The sequence below is a fragment of the Girardinichthys multiradiatus genome, chromosome 13 (assembly GCF_021462225.1).
Source record: "Girardinichthys multiradiatus isolate DD_20200921_A chromosome 13, DD_fGirMul_XY1, whole genome shotgun sequence".
Taxonomy (NCBI): domain Eukaryota; kingdom Metazoa; phylum Chordata; class Actinopteri; order Cyprinodontiformes; family Goodeidae; genus Girardinichthys; species Girardinichthys multiradiatus.
In genome coordinates this window covers 32241948-32260346 of record NC_061806.1, presented here as the reverse complement: position 1 = coordinate 32260346, position 18399 = coordinate 32241948, and the positions used below count along the sequence as shown (strand labels likewise).

The 18399-nt window shown below is 38.0% G+C and overlaps 1 protein-coding gene across 3 annotated transcripts; it reads left to right on the top strand.

Moving 5' to 3' along the window:
* On the top strand, positions 1-15641 carry LOC124879429 (cell division control protein 42 homolog). 3 transcript variants are annotated; one of them, XM_047383995.1, is made up of 6 exons: positions 1-203; positions 4046-4150; positions 9434-9506; positions 9727-9836; positions 10620-10817; positions 12723-15641. In XM_047383995.1, exons 2-6 carry the CDS (start codon positions 4046-4048, stop codon positions 12810-12812), a joined length of 576 nt encoding a protein of 191 aa, XP_047239951.1. In that variant the 5' UTR covers positions 1-203; the 3' UTR covers positions 12813-15641. The 3 variants fall into 3 exon arrangements, with proteins under 3 accessions (XP_047239951.1, XP_047239953.1, XP_047239952.1); XM_047383997.1 differs by lacking the exon at positions 1-203 and adding an exon at positions 213-316; XM_047383996.1 differs by lacking the exon at positions 1-203 and adding an exon at positions 285-420.
* The last annotated feature ends 2758 nt before the right edge of the window (positions 15642-18399 follow it).

Below are 18399 nucleotides of genomic sequence, written 5' to 3'. Positions count from 1 at the left end.
AAAGTCAGTATGACAAAAAGTGAACTAACAAGAACGCTGGGCATACAAAGTCGTCGGTGTGAAAGAGTGCAGAGAAATTCCAGGCGTGCCTGAACAGAACCCATTTTTTTCGGACTCCCCGGACATGATTAAAGGGGAATTTCCAGGAAGCAATTGAACGCAGCACACCAGTCGGAACACTCGAGCGACGGTGAACGGACAAGGTAAGAGCTGTCATCCTAAAACACTGTTGTTTACTGATTACAAATGACGAAGAATAGCCAGGGAAACAACATCAGCTTTTAGCGTGACTCCTTCTACTGTAACAGTTGTAACGGTTAGTCTGTTGAAAGCTAATTCTGCTAACCCGTAGCTGTCAAAATAAACCTTTTCCTTTAAGCTAGCAGCGCTGGTAAATCTCTGCCAAGAGTAATCGAACAGGTATGACTCTGCTGGTAAACCAGAGCTGTTGCTGCTGGACTGAGCCTTTATTACACTTTTATGTATAGTCTTCGATATTTTCTTTTCTCAAGTTTTTTTTTTTTTTTTTTAACGGGAAATTTTGATTGTGGGCGTGGGGTTTAGCTACGACAAATTAGCTAACTTTAACATGAAAACCCGATTAAATATTAGTTTCGTTTTAAAACCGCTGTCAACAATATTAACAATATGCTTTTATATCAGGTTTTATTTCTGTAAGAAACATCGTGACTGTTGAGCCGGCGACAAGAATGTTCATGTAATCTTTCTATGCGGAAGTAAAACAGAAGAAACTCGGCAAAAGACATTTCAATCATTTAAAGGTTAAAACACGTTATATATTTATACTAGAACAATTTCATATGGACTGTAACATTTTGAGGTTTTGTTACAGAAGTGAGAATTAATTTACACGCTTGATGTTGTTTGTTATTTCGTTTTATATAAAATGAAAGTGTTTACCCTACTTTAGACGTATTTTATCACACTAAACACCATTATTTGCTTCCGATATTTGCGTTACTCTATTTTTCTAAAACTGATAGGGTGCATTAGTCAACATAAAAACATGGCCATAATGCAAAAGTCATTACCTTGCTTATGATCACAGATTTCATTGGTTATAGGCCACTGTGACATAGTCTTATAGGGAACTGGTTGTATGATTGCAGATATTGATTTATATAATTTTATAAATGCCACCAATTTCACACAGAAGCGTTGATAACATTAGTAACTAAGTGATTTGTGCTTGCCTAAAATGACAAATCCAACAGCCTGTGTTTTTTTAATAAATCCATTTAGAAATTTTTATGAAATAATTTAGAGCAGCACTTTGTAGAATCACATCAATCAGGCTGTTTCTGACAGATGACGAGTTCTGGTTTTCTTGCCCTGCTGATACCAATTTTGACTAATTCCGAAAACTTAACCACTATAACATATAAGACTAATAGAGGGAGTAGTTTTGAACCCAAAGCTAAATTAAAACATTACTAGATTACCCATATAGATGTATCAAAACATATTTGCATAACATTTGTCAGATTTTTACTAAACTCAAAAAAAGTTCATCTAGGTATTAGTTAATAGACCAAAAATAGCGGTACTTCTCAGGGAAAAAAAATCTGACTTTTATTAACTGCCTACCACCAATCAGAGCCAATAAAGGGAAAATGAAAAAGCAAATCTCTGCCTAATTTGTTGGTGATTTCTAGCATGGAATAATTATAATTGACATCATTAGCGAAGGAAGGGGTGTTACTATCACATAAAAATGTATTATATTGACTTCATTTTTAAGAAGAGCTCAGTCTTGTGTTGGATCTTTACATTTACTAAAATTATACTTTGTCAGGATAATAGAAGTTGCTTAAATGTTAATCAAGATCTGCAAGACTGATAATTCTGATATAAAATTGTTTAAATTGTGATTATCTCATTTTGTTGTTTAATTGTATGACAATTCTGACATGCCTTAGTCGCACATTAAATGTGGAAATCGGTACAATCCAGTCTTTTCAAATAAATCTTGAATTCAGCTAAGGCTGAAATAATACAAACAGAACATGATCTGCATTCGAAGCCTTAGAAATATTTTTCCCCTTTTCAGTGCTAGGCTTTCTTAGTGTTATAATGGAACGTGTGTGGTGGTAAAGATTAGTAAGCAAAACAAACACTTGACATGTTTAGTTTTTATATGGCTTTAAACCCAATCTTTTATGGTGCAGAAAATATTAAATCACTTTTCAATAAAACAATTCAAGGTGGCTTAATCTGAAAGTGAAAAAAAAAAAAAAAAAACCTGTTATCATTTGCTGAGTCTTTTAAGGCTTCTGATTGCCAAACAGGACCAACTTGATTTCCCTGGTAGGAGTGTGTGTGCGAGACGCAAAAGTGAATTGAAGGGACATGCCTGCCAATAACTGTTCGGAATTGTTTTCATGTGAATACAATTACCTCTAAAGAATGTTTTTCTGATATAACCAGTGCCACCATTCCTGCAGCCAGTTACCATGCCCCTGACTCATCAGAGTTTAGCTGAATGCTGCGTACAGCCTAAATGCACCAAACAAAGAGCCAGTGATGAATGGCGGCCCATAGCCCTGTGCTGTTGTCCCTCCTAATGAACCAGCAGCCTTGGTATGCCAGCTGCTTAGCGTCTGGGTGGTCACAAGTTTTCTCGTCAGTGTGTAGTAAACACTGCTGTACAGCGCTGGCACTACTTTCATCTACTTGTCTCTCTCTCAGTTCCTGGTCTTGGCATTCCCGTCAGGTATTCAGACTTCATAGCTCGAGGTGGTTATCATACAGACAAGAAGCAGAATGGCAAGATTTTTTCCTTCAGTTATTTAGTCTTTCAATTGGACATAAACTCCCAGGCCAAAATTATTTGTCACAAAAATCAGCTTTAAGTGAGCTGGATACGAATCTTTAGCCAGCACTAATTGTCAGTCCGCAAGATAAATTAGAAGCCCTTTAAAAGGTAGAAGGTAAAAACCAGGAGTTAACCAGGATAGTTCAGAAACAGACTACGTATACGATGCCTTTAAAATGTATTTATATCCCTTGAAGTTTCACATTTTTACAAAATCAGAATTCATCGGGATTTTATGTGACGCACTGGCAAAACATAGAACATAACAGTGAAGTGGAGTTAAGTCAATACTGTGTAGTACTACGTTTTATTGCAAACACTACTGCACTTCCTTTGGGATGAGTCTGGTAATTTTGCTCATCTGGTGAATGACATTTCTAATGCATGAATTTTCTTCGATCCAGACCTTTCTCTTGTATCTCAGGCTGTATGTTTAGGGTCGTTGTCCAGTTGGAAGCCGAACCTCTGCTCCAGGCTCTAGTCCTTTGCATCTACTAGCAGGTTTTCTTCCAGTATTGCCCTGGATTTAACTCCACGTAAAAATCAACTTTAAATAACTTCCATGCTGAGGCATCACCACAGCATGATGTTGCCACAATGGTGATGTTGTGTCCAGGGTGAAATGTTGTCCTGACAACAGTTTCTCCAGCCTGAACTATAGATCTCTGCTGTTTAAAAGAAAAATGGTGAACATATTTGGAAACCATGTAGCATTTTTCATCCACTTCACAGTTATGTTATTTTACATTGGCCTATGACATAAAATCCCAAAATAATTTTGAGGTTTGCGACAAAAATATCAAAAACAAAAAAACAAACCAAGGGGTGTGGACACTACTGCACTGTAGATTGTCTCATGTTTTCACGTGCTTTTGATTGCTGTAATATTATTCAAATTATAACAATTTTGAATTAGAAAATAGTGTAGTTAAGATTTTTGCATTCAGAGTAGCAACTTCTGTAGGCTGTCTTTATGTTTTGCCTAATGTTATATTTTGTATTACATCGGAAAATGAATTTTAAATGAAAATATAGATTTATCATAAAATAATTATGCCATTCAGATATGCAGAAAAGAAAAAAAATCCTTTCATACTGTTTCAGTCTCATAATTTAAACGTCATTTATGTGTTTGTGTTTGGACTCCCCAAACTCCCTGCCGTACTTTTTTTTTTTTACCTGGGTAATCCCTTCATTTCTCCACCTCAGATGCAGACTATAAAGTGTGTGGTAGTGGGCGACGGTGCTGTGGGGAAGACCTGCCTGCTCATCTCCTACACAACCAACAAGTTTCCCTCTGAATACGTCCCAACGGTGAGTAACCATTGATGCCAGTAATGGGGAAAAAAATCACTTGTGAAGTGGTCATAGCTAAAATGGTATTTTGTCGACATACAGAAGCAGGGTTTTTTTTTTTCCTGTCACACTGGAACTGATACTTGTTTACACTGTCTGGACTGAGAAAACGTAAAACAAAATAAGCTTTTACCAGAACTGCAACCCCTATAGTAAACTGAAATAGATCACAATACTGGAAACGATGAATATAGTTCTGCAGTTCACTGTATGTTTATACCAGATGTCTCTTTTGCCTTCAAACAGGATGGATCAGGAGTTTGCACAATGAAGCTAAAAACCAATCAGTGAGATCAACCTGTTAGCAAGTTTGATGTCCTGATTTAGCCACTGATTGTTGAATGATGCGCAGTCGGCCGCGTGAATCAGATTAGTGCTAGGAGTGGCTCCAAACTAGTTCCTGTTCTGGTGCAAAAGAGATTGATCTTGAACACTACAGTTTATATGCTGACATCAACTTGCCTGGCCTCGTTTCAAAATGACAGATTCACCTACCTACGCTTTTACTACTAGCTCCCTGAACAAAAAAATGTTTTGGTAAAGTGGGCGAGATCAAAACTTTGTGTTGCTAGTTTTATTCTTATTCTTATTCATTCTTATTCTAAACTAGTTTCTTTCTTGGGATATTACGTTTGGAATATAAATGTATTGAAAATATATTTTCAACATTCCAAACTGGTATTATTATATTTCATTTATGTATTTTGTAGGTAAACTTCTCTTGATGGCAATTTATTGTACCTAAGAAGTCAATCATGCATATACTCTGGGTCAGTGACGTAGCAGCATCCTGCTGAGTAACAGAACCCCAAACTTCTGCAACTTTCTACAAAATGTGGTTCAGATTCTCTGCTGTTGATGTAAACTCTGAGTTTTGGGTTGTACGAGTAGAACAGCTGTCTTACTGTTGATTAGCAGGCGCTTTGAGTGGGAAACATCTAGTGTATAGGCAGCGTCTTTTCCTGGTAATTCTCAGCGCAGTTTGATGAGAACCAGCAACGTTGACTCAACCTTTTACTTCTGTTTCCAGCCTGTTTCTCTTAGTTTATATACACTTCTGTTGCTTATTTACAGTAAAATAGCATATTTATTTCCAAACTCATTTGTCTGAGAACTCTCATGTAATACAATTTTATTAATATTATTTGCGATTTTCTCACCATGATTTTATTGTTAGAGTTCCTATCATATACACAACATCTTCTGCCTTGTCTGTGTTATCCTATTATTAGCAACAACCTTATTACTCTACTTTATGGTAAACCTTTGATCCATATTTCCTTGTGGCCTCCAGGATTAAGGACAAGGACTTCCGAACGTACGTCGTTTTTCAGTTAAAGTGTCCATTTTTGCACACAGTTTTATTTAATATATATTGGTGTTTGTTTCTCAGCCTTAAAAGCAGTCGCCACAACTGGAGCCTTGTCAACAAATTCATCACAGCAAATGCATGCAAAACCTCCTGCTTCCTCTTTGATTCATTGTGTTGTTGCAGCATCTTGGTATGTTGTTTCCTGTTAGTCAGCTGACAGTCACCACTATATGAAATCAAATAGAAAGAGAGGAAGTTTCCACCAGAAAGTAATTCCTCTGAAAAAGTTCTTTTTTGCAGAATTTACCGACCTGATCGGGTTGTCTCATTTTATCACGTAGATTGTGCACCTTTTATCGTCCGCCTGATCCGATTGTTTCCGGCAGCTGCTTTAGTCCGAATCTAATCCAACGCAGATACTCTTATGTGTTGTCAAGTGCCTCACACCACCTGACCTTTTCCATGTGTGTCATAGCAAAAAACATCCATGTATTTTTTTTTTCACCCCAAACTCTGAAACCTATACATCAAATCCAGTGCCTCCAAATGCCTTGGTATGTCTTCTAAGTACATGAAGTACTCATGTGTAATATTCAGTCACAGATTTGACATTTATTTGACAAATCTCAAATAATTGTCTTCCCACTTCACATTTATATTACCTTATGTTGGTCTACCCAGTTAAATAGATTTATAGTTGGAGTTTTGATGTGACATAATTGTAAAGGTTCAAGCAGCAAATATATTTATGCGAAGCATTGTGTCTTTGCTGTCCTGTTTCTGTGTTTAATTCAAGGTTAATGATTAATGGGATTAGGTTAGATGAGTATACATCCAGCCCAAGCCGCATTGTATCCCTGTGTGGTTCGTGTTTTACTGAAGGCATCATATTTCCCTCACCTCGCCTCGCTCCTCTGCTCTGCTCTGTTTTCTTCTGCCTGGTTTTGTCTATACATGTCAGCGTGATTCACATCAGGCTGTCTTTCCAATTCAGTTTCTTCAACCGAAGTATTGTTAATTTGTGGTTTCTGGAAGTAATGATGGAACTGTATAAAATCCACATTTTTAAATAGTACCCAGTTAGTCATTAACTACATAAAAGTATCACACACAAAAATTCAAAGAGATTTAACTAGATATAACAGTATATTGCAGTAAAATGTTATTGAATAGAAGTCTTATGATAATTTAAGGATTTGTATTTTTTTTTATTGTTAAAATTGTGATGTAGATTTACACAGATGAGGTTAATTTGCTTTAGATCTAAAAAGAGACCTCACTAAATAACTTGCTACGTTTCTTTCAGAATACATAGGGAAGGATTATTCCGCAGCACACAGAACCATAAAAAAGTATTAGCCTTTTTTTATTTATTTATATTTTCATTTGTGGATAATGGCTCTCACTGTGGTTTGCTGGAGTCTTTAAGACTGATAATTGGCAGTGACATAAGTTCCTGAATTTCCTCAGGTTGGGGTGTGATGTGTTCCTATTCGAGATTGTTTAGCCCTCTTCATGTTGTCTGAAAATCCTAGCAATAAATGCTGTTCATCACAATTAATTCCTCATTTAACACGGAGGATATTTTATTTTAAAATGGGGCCATGTTGGTTTGGATAGCTTGGTCCCTTCGAATTAAAAATAGCTTTTTGTTTTTACTCATGGTGTCTTTGTCTGACATTAAAAATTGTTGGAGGGCAAATACTTTCCATGGATCCAAATAGATGACTGGGCAAAATTTTGATTGAACTTTATTTTCACAGTGTATCTGACCTAAAAATCCATCCATCCATCCATCCATCCATCCATCCATCCATCCATCCATCCATCCATCCTCCATCCATCCATCCATCCATCCATCCATCCATCCATCCATCCATCCATCCATCCATCCATCCATCCATCCTTCCTTCCTTCCTTCCTTCCTTCCTTCCGTCCTTCCTTCCTTCCTTCCTTCCTTCCTTCCTTCCGTCCTTCCTTCCTTCCTTCCGTCCTTCCTTCCAAGCCTATGGCCTACTGTCTCCGCCCTGATACGTCTGCCTATCTCCTGCTCCATCCTTCCTTCCTTCCTTCCTTCCTTCCTTCCTTCCTTCCTTCCTTCCGTCCTTCCTTCCTTCCGTCCTTCCTTCCAAGCCTATGGCCTACTGTCTCCGCCCTGATACGTCTGCCTATCTCCTGCTCCATCCTGCTGTCACTCATGAATGATGCACCTAAAGACTTAAATTCCTCTGCTTGAGGCAGACACCGTAGAATTATGCAACAGGTTTATCAGATCATCTCATGGAGCTTCTTCAGATTAGTTCTAACTTAAAGCTAAGTGAAACTTCAGGTATCTCCTAAGATCCATTGTCTGGTTCACCTGAAAACTACCTGTGCATATAGGGTTTAATTTAAACCAAATTAGCGTCTGCAGGCACGTGTTTGGTTTAAACAGTGGAAGGGCTGGGTGTTTGTTGATTGCATTCATGCAGGCACAGAAATGCTGTAGCTCATTTCCACATTTGAAGAACTGGTATTACCCACATATGTTGCAACCATGTTGTATGTTAATGCGCATGGCAGCAGCCCGCACTTATGAGGGAAGAGAAATGGGTGAGCTGAGAGACGGCAAACTATCTTTAGCTTAAAAAATTTAGCTTCCCTTTTATTGTTTGCTTCTTGTGACGGAGATATTTGAAGCCACTATGAAATGCTTTAACCCAGTTAATAGTATAAGGCTGCCTCACATGATTTCTGCCTGCATAAGGGTGGGGCTTTGTTTTAGAAACAAAACTCACCTGACAGTGTTAAATGTAAACAGGAAGTTGTGTTATGTTGCCATGGAGGCAACACGTAAACAATGCATTTGAAATGCCCACAGAGACACAAAGACACATCCTCATTTCAGAGCTTTAAAGGCCACCTACATCTCAGATTTATTTACAAATTCAAATAGTTTAGTTGTTGCAACTCATTGGTCAATGTTTCACATACTTGATGAAATAATTGGCTATAGAGTCACAGCAAGGTATGCAAAAAGGTCAAAGAGTAATGCATAATTTTTCTAATCGTCTCACAATAGCGGGGTGGGTGGGTCATCTATTTTAATAGTACTGGAAACCAAAGCTTGAGTTTATTTGGGCTGTATATTTTAATTGTGGGACAAACATATTTTTCAAACAACGTTTAATTAAACCCTCTCTCTCCCTAAAAAATATGCACATTTAAATTATTACTTATTATTATTATTATTATTATTATTATTATTACACTACTGCAGAGGTGCAATGGCTGAAAATGTCAGATTGTTTTACTGTCTGCATCTTGGTTCTAAATCAGTTGAACAACAGCAAATACATCCTGCTGTTTTCCAGATTTAGGCCACCAAAACTGCTCTTATGTCACCAACTGTAACAAGTATTTGATCAAACAGTGTAGGAAAACGATATTATTCATTTGGTGGTAATCCAGTCTCTTTGACAGAAACTTAGGGCTACACCTCCAGCTAGCTGGCGTCATTAATTATATATTTGGTTTCTGAAACAGGATATTGGTGGGACCAATGGAGAGTCTGGACTGTAAAAAAGGAGGGTTAATGGAAATCTAAATCTTTGAATAAAACATATTCCATAGTTTTGAAATGGCTTAGATATTGAAAATAAAGTATTTAAGGTGAGTTGCAGCTTATGAAGTGGTCTGAAGGTCTACAGTTGGATTTTTTTGCCACCCTTTCTAACAAGTTATGTCTTGATGACATAAACCTGATATATAAACCTGGTGTGTTTGTATTTGCTTACAAACAGATTTAATTCAGTCAAGGTTTCTGATGAGTAAGCATTATTGGAGTTTTCTTCCTGCTATGTCTTACATTTTCACTTCCCTCTTCCCAGACTTTCTCTTAGCTTAGTATTTACGTCTGTGTTTCATCTCCTTCCATGTTTCACCCCCAGGTCTTCGATAACTATGCCGTGACTGTGATGATCGGCGGGGAGCCGTACACCCTTGGACTGTTTGACACTGCAGGTGACAATAAATCTGAATATATTTATTGCATTTTGTTGTTTTATCACTTAGATGTTTTTATCAGCTAAAGCAACTAAAACAGTAAAGACAGTGTTGGTATTCGTACTTAAGCGACTTTCATTTCTATTCGTCTGAAAAATTAAAGTAACATGTACTTTTCTTCTTCTCCGTGTTGCTATTGAATTATTTTAGTTTTAAATGTCTCTGTCTCCCCCTGCAGGTCAGGAGGACTATGACAGACTGCGACCCCTCAGCTACCCTCAGACTGACGTCTTCCTCGTCTGTTTCTCCGTCGTATCGCCTTCCTCTTTTGAGAACGTCAGAGAGAAGGTTTGGTTACTTGGATCCTGTACCAAAGAACATTCTTCTTAACTTTACAAAGAGATGATTATTTATAAAAATTTAAGCAAATATCATTTGAGAGAAATTTTATTACAGTGGAGTTTAAAAATATTTTTTGATGAGCTCAAAATTTTTATAATCCATATTTTATTCTTTCGCAGTAAAACAAGAAGATTTTGGCTTTAAAATACAGGTACAACAGCCAGAATTAGTAAATAAATGATTTTTCTGTTGCTTATAGAAGTCCTCAATATGCAGAGGATGATGACTTTCTACTAAAATTAGAGTTGCATTCAGCAGCTATATAACCGAGGTGTGCTGTAGACATAAAATTTAATTTACTAGATGCGCAGTGGTGCAAGAAAAGATAAATGTAGTTTAAGTCTTTCTGAACATTTTCCACAGACATCAATAAATGTGGAGGCTGCTGTTAAAAAACACAAGTAATTTGATGTGTGTACTAACAACAGAACAACCCCAGACCCAGAATCTAAATTTAGCACCAGGGCTGAAACAATTAATCGACAACTAATTTAGTAACCAAATAATCCTTAAATGGAATATACAGACTAAAATATGCAATTTGCTGAAAGACCAACCCACTCAGAGCAGTAATTAGGCCAAAATCATACAAAAAAATATATCAATTTTGCGTTTAATATGAAAAATCTTCTTTTTCTGTAAATAAAGAGCTATAAATTTAGTCCATTGAACATAAAGTCTGTCAGTGTTGACCTGAGCATGTTTTTTTTTTGTTTGTTTTTACCACAGTGGGTGCCCGAGATTTCACACCACTGCCCAAGGACACCCTTCCTGCTGGTTGGAACTCAGGTGGATCTGAGAGACGACAGTAACACTATGGAGAAGCTAGCCAAGAACAAACAACGACCCATAAGCTCTGAGGGTGGAGAGAAACTGGCACGAGATCTCCGAGCTGTCAAATATGTGGAGTGTTCAGCTCTGACGCAGGTACGCAGGGAGGGAGTTGAATCTCGTTGCCGACTCTCACCACCTCTGTAAGGCCCCGCAGTCCAAAGCCCTTTTAGATTCGTAAATGACGTTACTTCCAGTTTGCCCATGCGCTGAGGAAAACTTGTCCAAGTTTTCTTCTTGTTCACAACTACGCAAAGGCTAATAAACAATTTATGATCTGTCCATTTATTAATGTAGTTTGTAATTAAGGTTAGGTTGAGTTAAGCCATGAGCGTAAATCATTTCCTAACTAAAAAAAAGGGCCTCGGGAGTTAGGGACCTGAGAATGTGGGGGGCCTGGGAACTCGAGAGACATGTTGATCATTTTTTTTCTAATGGTATGATAAACCATAATGACTATACCATTAAATATGTCAAAAAGGTAAATAAATGCATGTGTTTTTATTAGAAGAAGCATGTATAAATGTCCACTTTCCAAGCATAAACAAACTGATTGGTATTAGTAGCTCTGAGTTCTTTGCTTAATTTTTCACAAGACAGGACTTGACTGGATGTAACTGACCTGACATTTCAGGGAACTGTGCATGATTACATTTGCTTTGAACAATACCTGGATGAGCAGGAAGTGTTCTGGAAGTTACTAAAAAATAAAAAACGAGTCCCCAACACTAGTGAAAACCTCTGCATAAATCCTTGCCCCTGCATAGCACTGCTGGTCAGCTTTATTCAGGGATTTTTCATGTTTCTCTGTCTATAAGGAAAAACATAGTGGTGAAGACATTTGTAATTTCATTAAAATGTTTGTAGGTAAGGTGACTGAGCAACATAGAACAACAGTTTTTGATACTGTTTAACCTTTGGGAAGTAATTTCAGTAATCCAATGTTAACTTAGCATTAAATATAGTTGGCCCTTGATAAGTATTTTTCCCTTTTTTATGTTGCAAAGATTTTACTAATGGAGCATAAAGGTGTAAAAAGATCTCCTGCTACCAGATCATATGATTTTAAAAAGCCACAATATTTATTGTCAGAGGGAAGAAAATCTCACACAGTGCTTTCTAGTTGCGATCACTGTGTAAGCTCCTGTTATGAGCTCTGGGTATGACGTTTCTAACACCTCGCATCTGTTTTTTAAAAACTCTTATTTTGGAGTAAGAAAGGTAGTTCTTGAGTTAGCTGGATGACATTTTACAGCTGTAGGATTGAAGAAGCTCCCACCACTATCGAATTGTTTTGAATTGACAAACAAGATACAAATGATGTGTAGGAACTGTGACTATACCAAGACTGGCTAACTGGTAGCTGCTAACAACACTGAAGTCTTCATCAACTTTAGAGCATCCTCTCAGCGCTAAAAAGCAAAGACTGGAGTGTTTTTTTTTGTTTTTTTTAAAACATCGCTAAAATCTTGTTCTGTTGAGCCCGATATCGTGCACAACTCCAAACCTCGAGCTAATATCCTGCAACGTTTAGATGCATCCCTTCTCCGACCTCCTGAATAATTGAATGGTTCGTTACCAGAACTCTGCAGATCTGATGGTAGCAAAATAATAGTATAATTCAACTGCACCTCTTTTTTAACCTATGAAATACTAGGTTATATTTGTGGCTCTGGACTATTGAATAAAGGAAGGGGTATAGAATGTTAATTGCTCAATATACACTCGTATTAGGACTTTCATTTAAACAAAAGCGACTTGCAACAGATGAAACAAAACAGAAGACTAAAACTGATAGGTGCACATTTTCAAAGAACTCCAGAATGATTGGTGATCACAAAACACTCTTTTTATCACTGTTATTATGCAGTATATCTTATTATTATTTACTAAATTTGTAGGTATAGAGAGCTGTTTTGCATTCCAGCAGGCCTGAGAGTGGTTTGCAGAATTTGCAGCTTTTCAAAAATAAATACTTTTCTCTTATTCTCTCACTTTTAGAGAGGACTAAAGAATGTGTTTGATGAGGCCATCCTGGCAGCTCTGGAGCCCCCAGACATCAAACCCAAAAAGCGCTGCTTGCTCCTATAGAAGCCTTCCAGAAGAGGAGGATGACAAGGAGCAGAAGTTGAGATGGAGAAGAATGAGATCAACCCTCTATGGGAACAGCGGGAGGAAGCACCAAAGGGGGGGTGTAGAAACGCGGTTAAACTGTGCCTTCAGTCTTAGTGACCTAACATGGGTTTGGTTTTGGAACTGACTGGCGCTTTATTTTCCTAGTAGATATAAGTTGCTCTAATATGGTTAACATGTATGAACCACACTCCACACTAACAAGTAAATAGGATTTTTTTATGATAATGGGAGGCAACGAAGAGGTTTAACCTTAAGATACCTGGAAACAGCAAGGCATGGATGGAGACAAGTTTACAGCTTAAACTGGAAATCAGCTCCTTTTTATTAGGAGAAATATTTGAGCATAAATCAGGCTGTGATGGTCTGCAGGAAACTAAAGGAGGACTACATTGTTGGTGTTTAAACACCTCCACATTCATGTGCCAGCTTTTACTTCTCTGTACATCAAGTTTTATATATATACTTGATGTACAGAGAAGTAAAAGCTGGCACATAAATGTGGAGGTGTTTACACCAACATGTGTTAATTTTCGTTTCTGTTTCATCCAGCAGAAATCTTTTTCTATAGAGAAAAGTGTGTTTGGATCCATATACCATACCAAATGTCTGGTATATTTATTCAAAATAGCATTCTAAAAGGTTAATAGAAACACAGTAGGTGCTCTTTTTATGCCACAATTAAGTTCAAGGTAGTTTTTGGAGCAAATCAATATTTTACATTAACAACTAGCTATGTCCAAGTACGTTTAAAAAAACAAAGATATTTTCAAGCATAAAATATGAAAATGTTCGAATCTACACATTCAATTTATGCTGTTTTAATTCTTGTTACATGAGGCTGTTTTTCGGTAATCTTAAGAAATCAAAAGAATTCATCTGCAGCCTTATCCACCTTCAGACATATCGATCATTTACCTTCATTTATACAAAACAAGAGCCCCACTGATTCCCCAGTTTTTACCCAAAAATGTGCGCTCACTCATGCAACTCTGTGACCTAACTCTTATTCATCTGAACTTGTGGAAGCCTTGCCCTCAACGAGAACAAACTATCTGGAGTGATGTAAAACATGACAAGCACTATTACAGGTTTGTCCACATGGCAAGAATGAATATTTCGTGTCTGACCAGAGGTGGAGCAAACACACATGTGAGCCTTCAATGGGTTCTCGTTCTCAGCAGTCACATAGTCTTTTTTCTTTCCCAACATATCCGCAGATGGCATGTGACATCCTGAACCAAAATACCCTGATCAATCTGATATTTCAGTTTTTTTTTTAGGTCCTAGATTTAACTGACCAGTCCATTAGTTGTTTTTACTTCTTAATATAAGCGCTGTAATTTATCAGTTTCAGGCTTGCATAGGAAAGAAATGTCTTCTTGGAGAAAAAACGTTCCAGTCATGAAAACAATTCGATTGTTAAACGTTACTTTCTCAGATCACAGATGAGACATTAAGGCTGTGAAAATTAAGGATGGCATTTCCAGGCGCATTTCAGACCTATGGTTAAAGTGGTTTGCGTTACACTGTTGACGTCAAGTAAAAGACAAATCTGAAGTGCCTTTATTTTTACGCATCACTCCAGCTGAGAATCTGAAACCTTAATGTTCGAATCTTGCAGCTCTAAAAATGCTGTGAACAATATTTATTCCTCAATGTGCTTGAAAGTCTTACTGAACAAAACCAGTCAAACTCCTAATAGTTACGGTTTAATGCGGTTGTTTTTATCAAATGGTGGAAATTACCTTTTTTTATTTGTAAAAACTGATTCTTTTTAGTATCTTTAAAGTGTTTGATCAACTAGAATGTCCAGATATTTAGCAGCTTTGGTTCATCAAGTAGAAAACGTTTAACACATGACCTCGTAATGTATTGTTCTATCCTGATTATTGTTTCTTCTACAAAGATCTCCAGAGTTTTTAGCACCTGAACGCCTTAAAGGGGACTGCAATGTAGTTCAAATGGTCCTTCTATGTTGTTTCTTCTGCCAAAGTTTAACTAAATCATAGCTTAACAGACCTCAGAATGTGGACATAGACGTTAATATAATTACTATTAAATAAGTTCTTCACAGATTTAGTTTTGTTGCTGTTACAGACGGAGGAAACGTCTGTCCATTCTGAATGATTACTACTTTCTTAGGCTCCAACTTCTGAACAAAATAAAAATTGAAATATGTGTTGTTAGCAGAGCTTCACCTTTTCACTCCGCAATTATGCTCATTTAACAAATTGCCCCTTAGGACTATTTGTTTTGTTGTTGCATAGAATGGAGTAAAAGTGATATTTAATGTTTTGTGGAGTTTTGGAGTTCTCTAGCACTGACTGTCCTGAGCCGAGGAAACTGTTTTAACCCTTAAGCTGATTGTATTTTTTCCACTGACAAATAGAAATTCCTATTTTCTTAAACCAATCTGTTGATGTTGACATTTTGATCAGATCTTGAATGAATTATTACGAGTATTATATAGATATTTTGCATCTTATTGTTTCTTTGGGGACAATATTCCTGCAGGGTTTTAGACATTTATGTTTTTATTTCTTTTTAGCACTTTTTAGATATTTTTACAACTACTTGATGAACACAGAGTGCCAACAGTTAAAGTATCGCTGGGTTGGTTTGGCAAACAAAAACATCTTTAAAATAAGCTTAATAAGTCCTGTCGAAAAGAAAGATATTTTCAAGCAATACTTGCAGATCAAGTAATATTTGTTATGCATTACAATTTGAATGTGTGGTGTGGTGGGTGTATGGAAATAATAAAAATAGTACTTGAATATTTTATCACCTTGACTTGACTCTATTTTTATTGTTTGTGCTCATTTGTTAGACGAGCGGTTTTTTTGTCTTTTTGTTCTTCTATAATCAAAACTAAAAAAGTATAGTATTATGCAGCCTGGTATAAACCTCTTAGAAATATATAAATAAATGAAGCATGGCAGTAGAATTAAATCATATTTATTTAATTGAGAAAAGATGGGAAACATCTTTTGATGGTAGAAAAGAAACCTAACATATTTCTGTTTTTTTGTATAATACAAACAGTAGTTATACTTCTCTTGAACCTTTCCAGATGCTGTCACATTATGATCATGAACTTCATGTATTTTATATACCAACAAGCAGCCTAAAATTGTCCCACTGTATTCTGCAGCTTCTGACAAGTTTTCTTTCGGGATTGTTGTGTACACTGCTCAAAAAAATAAAGGAAACACTTAAACAACACAATATAACTCCAAGTAAACCAAACTTATGTGAAATCAAACTGTCCACTTAGGAAGCAACACTGATTGACAATCAATTTCACATGCTGTTGTGCAAATGGAAAAGACAACAGGGGGAAATCTTTGGCGATTAGCAAGACACACTCAATAAAGGAGTGGTTCTGCAGGTAGGGACCACAGACCACTTCTCAGTACTTATGCTTTCTGGCTGATGTTTTGGTCACTTTTTAATGTTGGTGGTGCTTTCACACTCGTGGTAGCATGAGACGGACTCTACAACTCACACAAGTGGCTCGGGTAGTGCAGCTCATCCAGGATGGCACATCAATTCGAGCTGTGGCAAGAAGGTTTGCTGTCTGTCAGCGTAGTGTCCAGAGCCTGGAGGCGCTACCAGGAGACAGGCCAGTACACCACGAGACGTGGAGGAGGACGTAGGAGGACAACAACCCAGCAGCAGGACCGCTACCTCTGCCTTTGTGCAAGGAGGAACAGGAGGAGCACTTCCAGAGCCCTGCAAAATGACCTCCAGCAGGCCACAAATGTGCATGTGTCTGCACAAATGATTAGAAACTGACTCCATGAAGATGGTATGAGGGCCTGATGTCCACAAATGGGGGTTGTGCTCACAGCCCAACACCGTGCAGAACGCTTGGCATTTGCCAGAGAACACCAGGATTGGCAAATTCACCACTGGTGCCCTGTGCTCTTCACAGATGAAAGCAGGTTCACAATGAGCACATGTGACAGATGTGACAGAGTATGAAGACACCGTGGAGAGCAACATGCTTCCTGCAACATCCTTCAGCATGACCGGTTTGGCAGTGGGTCAGCAATAGTGTGGGGTGACATTTCTTTGGAGGGCCACACGGCGCTCCACGTGCTCGCCAGAGGTAGCCTGACTGCTATTAGGTACCGAGATGAGATCCTCAGACCCCTTGTGAGACCGTATGCTGGTGCGGTTGGCCCTGGGTTCCTCCTAATGCAGGACAATGCTAGACCTCATGTGGCTGGAGTGTGTCAGCAGTTCCTGCAAGATGAAGACATTGAAGCTATGGACTGGCCCGCCCGTTCCCCAGACCTGAATCCAATTGAGCACATCTGGGACATCATGTCTCGCTCCATCCACCAACGTCATGTTGCACCACAGACTGTCCAGGAGTTGGCAGATGCTTTAGTCCAGGTCTGGGAGGAGATCCCTCTGGAGACCATCCGCCGTCTCATCAGGAGCATGCCCAGGTGTTGTAGGGAGGTCATAGAAGCACGTGGAGGCCACACACAATACTGAGCCTCATTTTGACTTGTTTTAAGGACATTACATCAAAGTTGGATCATCCTGTAGTGTGTTTTCCACTTTAAGTTTGTGTGTGACTCCAAATCCAGGCCTCCATTGGTTAATAAATTTGATTTCCATTGATGATTTTTGTCTGATTTTGTTGTCAGCACATTCAACTTTGTACAGAACATAGTATTCTATGAGAATATTTAATTCATTCAGATCTAGGATGTGTTATTTGAGTGTTCCCTTTATTTTTTGAGCAGTGTACTTTGCTCCATCCATCTTCCCATAAAGTCTGACCAGCTTCGCACTCCCTGCATCCCCATAGCATCATGCTACCACCGCTGTTAAAAAGGTTGAATTTTGGTCTCATCTGAGCAGAGCACCTTTTTCGCACAGTTGATGTTTCCCCTACAGGTGAACTGCTAACATGACTTCTTGCCACTCTACCATAAAGGTGAGATTTGTGGCATTCACAACTAATAGTTTTCTCATCAGCAGATAATCCAACCTTAGCTGAAGGTCTCTGCAGCACCTTCAGACTTACCATAAGCTTCTGGCATCTTTTTGATTAAAACTCTCATTGCTTGGCCTCTCATTTTAAGTGGATGTCCATTTTTGTGGCTGATTTGAGGTTCTGCAGTATTTTCATTATTCAGGTGGTGTATTAACCAGGGCTCTGTGATATGTACAACACTTGGGATATATAGGCAACTGTGACTTAGTGGGTAGAACAGTCATCTTGCAATCTAAAACATTTGTGGTCTGATTTCAGCTTCCTGCATCCAGAAGTCTGTGTGCCTCTGGGCAAGACACTTAACTTCAAGTTGCCTACTGATCTGTGTATTGGTATATGAATGTGTGTGTGTTTGTGTAATTGGGTGAATGTAGCTCTAGTGTAAAGTGCTTTGAATGGTCGGTATGACTAAAAAGGACTTTATTGATCGAGTCCCTTTATAATGTTTCATATCCTAACCCTGCTTTAAACCTCTCCATATGCGTTGGTCTTTTACAAGCACAGATTCAGACTATAGGTATAGGT

Coding starts and splice junctions, on each gene's coding strand:
- LOC124879429 (XM_047383995.1), top strand. CDS start 4,046: ATGCAGACTATAAAGTGTGTGGTAGTGGGCGACGGTGCTGTGGGGAAG. Junction 4,151..9,433: donor CCTCTGAATACGTCCCAACG/GTGAGTAACCAT, acceptor TTTCACCCCCAG/GTCTTCGATAACTATGCCGT. Junction 9,837..10,619: donor TTGAGAACGTCAGAGAGAAG/GTTTGGTTACTT, acceptor TTTTTACCACAG/TGGGTGCCCGAGATTTCACA.